The sequence below is a fragment of the Sphaeramia orbicularis genome, chromosome 19, assembly GCF_902148855.1.
Source record: "Sphaeramia orbicularis chromosome 19, fSphaOr1.1, whole genome shotgun sequence".
In the NCBI taxonomy this organism is placed as follows: Eukaryota; Metazoa; Chordata; class Actinopteri; order Kurtiformes; family Apogonidae; genus Sphaeramia; species Sphaeramia orbicularis.
In genome coordinates this window covers 33,572,825-33,581,321 of record NC_043975.1, presented here as the reverse complement: position 1 = coordinate 33,581,321, position 8,497 = coordinate 33,572,825, and the positions used below count along the sequence as shown (strand labels likewise).

Here is an 8,497-nt window from a genome sequence, read left to right as displayed (position 1 = left end):
TGTTGCACCGATGACGACCTCCTTCACTTGCACTGACACATCTTTGGAAATCATTTTAAGAATCCCTGTGAACAGCTACTCCAACTCTAGACCTTTTATCTTTTACTTTCATCTGACCATGAAGGTGCTAGTCAGTCAGGTATCCAATCCAATCCAACAGAATAGAATAAAATAGCATAGAATCGAACAGAATAGAAAAAAATAGAATAGAATAGAATAGAACAGCCTGTATTGTCATTGTGTGTTCAGTTGTGACTACATTTAACTCTTGTGCATCCCTTTCATTTACTATTCTCTGCTGACCCTAAAGCCAAAAATGTAGATGCACAAAAAACTTAACTAAACTAAAACTATAAAAATCATCATGTATCAGTATTTTTTTCTTTTTTTTTCTGCATTAATCCCTCAAACAACTTCAGCTCTGCTCAAAATTACCTAATTTTCAATCACTTTCTGAATTTTTACTCTTAATTATCAGTTTCAATACATGATTTCACTGTTGTTTATAAAAAAAAAAAACCACCAAAAAATAAAATAAAATAAAAATTATACAATGCATGGGGGGGGGTCTTGAATATATTAAAAAGTATCAACAACATTGATTTGATTACATTAATATTTTTTTATGTGGTCTCAGATCTCACATTCCCCAGAGGGTGAAAAAACTGTCTGTAGGGTATAATAGACATCTAAGAGTAACAGACAACAGATTAAAAATATGGCAAAAAAGAATCTTGCAGAAATTCATTCTGTACACTGTAACATAGACATAATGACTAAATAAAAAAAAAGAAAAACAGACATCTCAAACTAAACTAAATTTTTTTCAAATTGCCTGAGGGGTCCCTATGTGTTAAAAAGGTTGTAATTCTGAAACAGTTTTTGTTAAATACCTAAAATTAAAGCTCTGAACTTCAACAACATACTGACCTTTTTATTTCAGATCCAATGTGGTGCTGTATAGGGTGGGGAAGCAAAATTTACAATGAACATTTAGTTGTTTTTTCTCAGCAGGCACTACGTCAATTGTTTTGAAACCAAACATATGTTGATGTCATAATCATACCTAACACTATTATCTGTACCTTTTCAGAAACTTTTGCCCATATGAGTAATCAGGAAAGCAAACGTCTAAGAGTGTGTGATTTGCTGAATGCACTCGTCACACCAAAGGAGATTTCAAAAATAGTTGGAGTGTCCATAAAGACTGTTTATAATGTAAAGAAGAGAATGACTATGAGCAAAACTAGTACATGAAAGTCTGGAAGATACTATTAAAGAAGAATGGGAGAAGTTGTCACCAGAATATTTGAGGAACACTTACACAAGTTTCAGGAAGCGTGTGAAGGCAGTTATTGAGAAAGAAGGAGGACACATAGAATAAAAACATTTTCTATTATGTACATTTTCTTGTGGCAAATAAATTCTCATGACTTTCAATAAACTAATTGGTCATACACTGTCTTTCAATCCCTGCCTCAAAATACTGTAAATTTTGCTTCCCCACCTTGTATAGAAGTAAAATGACAACATTTGTGGTACTGTCCAAATACTTACTGACCAGACTGTATTTAGAAAATAATATTGATGTAGAGAAAAAACAATTAATCGACAAAAATGTTGATTTATTGGTGGTTTTATTGACCAATAAATCTTTTTTATTTGTTTTTTCAAGCAAAAATGCCAAACAGTTACTTTATCACTGTGATATTTTGTTAACTTTTTTTTTCATATGAGTTAATTAAAGGTATTTCAGTTGTGGGCTGATGGGTAAAAAGTAGTTTGAACATATCATTTTGGACCGTAGAAAAGTACAGAATGAGGGACTTTTTCACCTTTTAAGTCGTTATAGATTGAATAATTCATTGATTAATCACAAATATGATTGAAACTTTATCTGTTTACATTACGGGAATATTAACATCTCAGTTTCTTGGCCCAAGAAGAATGACTCTGAATCATTACGGATCCTAAAGATTTTAACATATAGATGTCAAGTCTCGCTGATATTATGTTGCAGTTACTTGATATTGAGCTAGACAGATAACACCTCCATTACCTCATCATACTCAAATATCATGACACAGTTAGAGCTGACCTCAAAATTATAGATTACCGTTACGTAAGGCTTCATTTTGGAAGCTGAAGACAAGCTTAATACAATAGCCTGTCCAAAAACAAAACGTGACAGTTACACCTTCTTGGAAATGCTAGGTTCGAAATACGCAACGTCAACGTCTTGGAAATTTAGTGTCGTATTTCAGTTTCATGGATGACTGCAGTTTCATTGTATTCTTAAATCAAGTCCGACTCCTCCATCACTGTGCTGTAGTAGGCCCTTCCTGACAGGCTGAGGCCCAGATCTGCACAGAAACACATCCCTTACAAATCTCAAACAAACCGGCACACCATTGATGTCACTTTTTCATTTATTTTTAAGTTCATTTCAATGATTTTAAGCAATTTGTAATGTCTCTGAAAAAGCATCTCACGACTGTTAATCAGTTATTCATTCAAGCTGCTATGGAGATTAGTTCACATTAGATCGCATTGACATTCATACATTTTAAGTCTCAATAGTAGAAATATGTTCAATTATGACACTTTATTGATATGTTTCTATTTTTTCTTCAAAATATAAAAAGATAGATCATGAACATTCCATTGAAATATACTTTATACAGTTCTTGATGAGTTGTTCTTTGTGTTCCAACATTTCAAAAATAAAATCCGGCATAAGTTACAACCAGATACTCCAGTGGCCACCTCTTCTTCCCATTCACTCTCCTACTAAGACTGCAGTACAATGGACTAGTACCTAAGTCTGTTTTATACAATTTGATGGTGTGTAAAATGAATCTTTGGAATGCCTACAGTATGTAAATGCACAATGTTAGCCTGTAATATTAGATATATGTGTATTAGTATTGTATTACTATGACTTTTGTTGTATTAAAAATCTATTTAGTATGATACCATTTCCTCTAAAGCAACTCTGATCTTATCACTTTTTTGTTAAAATAAAATATTTTCTCGATTAGTGTGATTGCTAAGTCACTCTATGGAAAGCCATAAAGCCACTACACATGTGGTTGCAATCATCTGAACTGATGACAGAAGATCTGTGTCTCAGGGAGAATACAGTAAGTGTCGATCAGTGGCATTCGTGGTGCAGATTGCATACAGTGTCTTCATTTACAAAAATGAAAGAAAAAAAAAAACAAAACATACCCAACAGAAACAGCCACAGAAATAAAATACATTGACTATGACTGAGGCCATGTCACAACTTCTAGATGCCTGGAGAGGACATGGCATCATATGTTGAAGTTTAACAATGACACCTATGTAGCATGTAAAGCATTTTGTTCGTTTGGTTATGTGAGTGTTACACAGGAAATCCTTAACATCATAACAGATTGCAAACCTTACAAAATAAAACAGATTTAGCACTGTCAACATTGTAACTGATTCTGGTCAACATGACTAAATCACATGGCAGTATTATGCAATAGAAAAGGAAAGACATCTTTTTCAGCCTGGCATTGGCAGAGCAGTCACAATGAAAAGAATGACAATGATGAAGGAAAAAGAAAAAAAAAAAAAAAGACAGTACCTGGCCATAAAAACACAAACAGCTGGGTGCAGAGCACAGATTGTTTTCAAGTTTGCACACCATAGCTAGAAGTTTACCTCTGAAATATTCATGAATATCTTTGTGGCCGTCCAAACCATAGCTGCTTAATGCCTTCCAAAACGGGAACTGAAATCTGACTTTTAAAAAGATACGGGACCAAAACAAAATCCCACAGACCATTTTTGCAAATTGACAAAAAGTTCTAGACCCTGTAACACCAGTGTAGACTCACTTCTTGGATAGTCTCTGTAGTCTACGTCACTCCATTGAGTCTCAAATACATGTGAGCCTCCAACTGTGATGTAGTGGGAATGGACAGAGGACCATTCAGCTGCCTGAGCTGAGCCCTGGACCAGCAGGGCCTGAAACTCACATGGGATCCCAAACTATGGATGAGGCGCTAAGATGAGATTTTTTAGCTAGTTTTTCTCTCTTTTTTCCTTCCCTCCCCTCGGTGGACACTGGTATCTCTCATCCTCTCTTTCTTCTAACACCTTAAATACTGAACTGACATCATTTTGGAAGCTCTGGGTCTCTTTGATCGGTGCTTTTATGACTGTTTGTGTGCTGTTACGAGCTGCCGAATAGCCAGCTGGATGACGTTAAATCCATGGGAAATGACCTATGCAAGACCTGACCATCTAAAAAAGAAACAAAAAAACAAAACAAAAAGACGAGCTACCTCTACACACTCATGCTGACACTGCGAGTGTGAGTAGTTTCCAGTTGCCTCTCAGAGGAAGACGTTGCTGCTCTACAACACGGCACAGTGTTTATAGTTATCAGGACTGGATTCATGACAAACAATGATAGGAGGCTAAGGGGATATGTCAAGACTCTGTTCCCCCCTCGAGAGATTATCAAGTCATTAATGCATGCGGTTTTTACACATCACTGTGAGGTGTTCACATTATCGTTGTCTATATACTAGAATTTATTATGTTAGAAATAAAATAGCAAAACACCTACATCCACACACATCGTCAACACACCTGAGTCCTTTATACCTCACACAGACTTTGGAATGGCAGTTCCATGCAAATCTCTCATGAATATAATATCGCCCATAATGTGCTATTGGTCTTTTTTTTTGGACAGCCTGGACTTTTACTCCCATTTTTTTCCTTCCTTATAGGACTAGTGGAACAGAACTGCCTATCCCAACAAAATCCTGCCATGGGACATTCAAAACCTGTACAGATCTCGTAACACTGAGGCATTGAAGATATGAGATCTCGAGGTTCTCCGTTTGCCCTGCTACAATCATGTGATAACTCTTGTATTATTGCCAAAGAAAAAAAGCAAACTATGAGTTTCGATCAAGCGTGTTGTGTGATGGAGAGCTTTTTGTTTTAGAACTGCTGCTTTTGCTGCTGCTGCTGCTACGATAGTTGTGCAAATGATTCAAAGAGGAAACATGGACTTGGTGATTAACGACAATTATACTTTGCACAAATGCAACTGTTTGGCAAAGTCTGGCAAAGATCGCTGTTGAATGATTAGCAAAACTACTGCTCAATTCGTTCCAAAGTAAAACTATGGCAGTGGTTGAAAACAGGAATGGGACATGTGGGGCAGTAGTAGCAGAGAGATTTCATCAAACAAAACATAGTTCAGGGTGTACTTCGCAAACATACATATTTCAATATTCACATTTTTTTACTTTTCAAAACAAAATATAGCTCTTCTCTTTCATTATAATCTTTTTTAAAACATTAATTGCATATAACATTTTTTAATTCATTTTATATATACTTTTTTGTATCTCTAGCACCCTTGTCTTCAACTAAGGGCTTGCAGAAAAGACAGTCATGCAAAGTAGTCATGCTGGTAAACAAAGTTACAAAAATGCATTATCTTTTTTTTTTCTCCATTTGTTTATCTCAGCGTCCATCCTTTTCATCCACACGTCTTTAGGCAAGAGTCTCTCGTTGCTCATTGTCTTTCAAAATATAGTTTTCCTGTGCGCGTGGGGAAAACTACTCATCTTCGCCCACCCATCATGACAAAATATTCACTTCTTTTACCCGGATTTTGACTCCGTTTCTTGTTGCCAAATTTGCAATTCACATTTGCATCGTATTTTTTTTCTTTCTTCCATTCTGGGCCTCTTTTTTTTTTTTGATCAGAAACTTCCTCCAAAGCCATGGATAGTTGATTTGTTTATCAAAATATAGATTTGTTCGCTTTGTACACTTCCGCGCTCGCTCTTCTCTTGGTCCGTTTCTTCTCATTTTCCCCTTCGCCTAAGGCCTCCCCTGACGGGCCGTCATTTTCTTGACACCAACTTGCCAGTGGAGCAGAAGTTGTTGGCAGCAAGAGGGACAAGAGAGAGATGGGGCAGTATTCATCTGGGAATTCTTGTGCCTAATTGGCAGTGTCAGCCTTTGTGTTTGGGGAAACATTTTGTATCATTGGTCCCTTTCAAAATGATAACACATCATTTCCAGCTAATGGACAGTTTTATGCGATGTGAAAAGTCTCCTTGTGGTAGGTTTGTCCTTTTGTTTGTAATTTATAGGCCACTATCCCCTGTTATTGACAGGACTGGAAATGGCGTCCAGTTTTGTCTCCTGTAGTCAGTCCTTGTGACTTAGCTTCACGTTAGTCAAACAAGGGAAAAGATACCATTAATATTTTAATGTGCATATGAAAAACAGATGTTAGTGGCAGTTAATATTAAGTTCTTTTAGAGGAATGATTTTTACCAAACAGAGACAGTAGTAAGGGCAAGGGAAAGTACCAAACTCCCCCTTAAGTGGAATATTTCTCCTTAACTATAATACATTACAGAAGGTCATTCAGCAAGTGCATGCTACAGGACCTTTGGTATCCCACATGGATTTTAGGGAAATCCCAGTACATGAGAGATAAAGATGTCTTTTCCCACCATTTAGCTTTGGTGAATTATATAGGTGAGTCTAAATGTTCTGTACAGTAACCTGTTGTGTGGATGCTACATGTGCTTCATTTTTTCAGCTTGAATTAGCTTCTGATTATCTTCGTATCTACTTGGAGGGCAGTGTTTCAGACTGATAGAGGTGAATGGAAGACATATGTTCAATGGCAAACGTTACTACTATACATTAGTGCTTAACTTGAAGGAGAAATCCTATAGGACAAATGTGTCTTTGAATTTAGTGCATCTTTTTTGTCTCGTTTTGTGTTTTCTTTTGGAATGTTCAGTGTTTTAATGAGTCAGACCAATACTTTGTCTCTCATGTACCTCATATTTTTTTCTTCACTTAAAAGGAACCTAAGAGGAAAATGACATCGAAAAGATCCCTTGAATGCATAAATTCCTCTCTCCTCGAAACGTTGATGGATTAAGTCAAGTTATTTCCCAGCCAACAAATGCTACAATATGTTAGCAGAGATGCTACATTGTTCGATCAGTCCTTTGTGAAGACGTGTTTTTTTTTTGTTTTTTTTTTTCAGAATTTCTTATGTTGCTCAGTTGTTCAGCACCGCCGATGGTACTGAGTTGGTCATTATACAAGATGGCGAGTATAATGTTGTTAGTGGTGTCATCTGGAATGTGTAAACAGGAGTCCTTTTCTCTCCCAAAGTGTGTCAGTAGTACAATGCTCAGTTAGTTTGCAGGGAAAAAAAAAGGCGAGAGGAAAAAAATAAAAAAGGTCAGTCAGGCAGTTGTCAAAAGTGTGGTCGGAGTTCCGAGAGGCTGCTTTGGTAACAACGTGAGGAGCAGACCATATGATTTTTTATTTCATGATTAACCTCTGGTCTCTCTCTTGTCACCCCAAAGATCTCCTTTAAACTGTCCATCCGTGTCACACCTGTCGCCTACGTGGCTCCCGCCGCAAATTTGTGTTTACTGGTTACTGACTCCTCATTAGAGAGAAGGCGAATGCTAGAAACTTAACACTGTAAAGACAAGAACAGAGAGCCATTAATATTCAGTTCAGGAAGAATAAACATGTGTATGATGAAACAGGAATTTTCCATTCACATTGATTTCTATAACATTGTTCCATTGTGTCTATTTCAATTCTCTGTGATACTAACATTATGTACAAAAAGGAACCATTACCTGTACACTGCTGGTTAACTGTGCATGTCAAAATGAAGTGCACAAGTTTAAACTGTAATGACAACTCTAGTACAGTAGCTACAATAACATTACACCTCTAACATACAGACAAGTTATGCTTCAATAACAAAGTTGCATCATATTAGTGACAAAGTGGTTATTAACAGTTGAAAAACAAACAGTAGTGAAACAAGCTACCCAGCACCATGACCTCCGCTCTAACAATTATCACAAAATACAGCCATTATCTTTACAGGAGTGAATCATATACACATTAAACTAGAAAGTAAACAGGATCAGATGATAGGATGGTGGCCAATTCATTATTAATGTGTGTATGTGTGTGTGCATGTGTACATGTGTGCATACAGATTCTTTTGGATGGCAGGTTCACTTCATGGACAAACACATTTTTGACAAATGGACACATACAAACATTCCTGATGGCATTCACATTGAAAACAGGACTTATTTCACAGTATCGTGCTCTGTTGAGGAAAACCTGGAATTAAACGTTTGGCTGACACCATTTCACGAGGCTTAACTCCCAACTTAAGCTATGCATTATGCAAACACAAGTGTTAATTCAAGGAAATGCTTGTCAATAACAGTCGGGCTGAGCATTTTTGTCAATTATTTGCCCACAGTCATGACAAACTTTTTTTTTTTCTTTAACCACATGTGTTCACATTATGCAGTATTTATAAGGAGATTTAAAACCTCTGGTCTGGTCTCACCAACATCAGTATCACACAATATAAACATTACAAGTTACTGCAGCCAGATTAGCTCTTCTGCTCGTCGTTTCA

General features: G+C 36.5%; 1 protein-coding gene across 5 annotated transcripts in view; it reads right to left on the bottom strand.

Annotated features, from left to right (window-relative positions):
- Positions 1–3,018: 3,018 nt before the first annotated feature.
- LOC115439258 (potassium voltage-gated channel subfamily C member 1-like) overlaps positions 3,019–8,497 on the bottom strand; it is a 61,602-nt gene continuing 56,123 nt past the window's right edge. For all 5 annotated transcript variants that reach the window (XM_030163072.1, XM_030163067.1, XM_030163074.1 and 2 more), the window contains one exon: positions 3,019–7,522. Coding sequence is in view for 1 of the 5 variants with exons in the window: in XM_030163078.1 (XP_030018938.1) it covers positions 7,509–7,522 (14 nt within the window). In the remaining 4 variants the exon portion in view is untranslated. The remainder of the gene's footprint in view (positions 7,523–8,497) is intronic.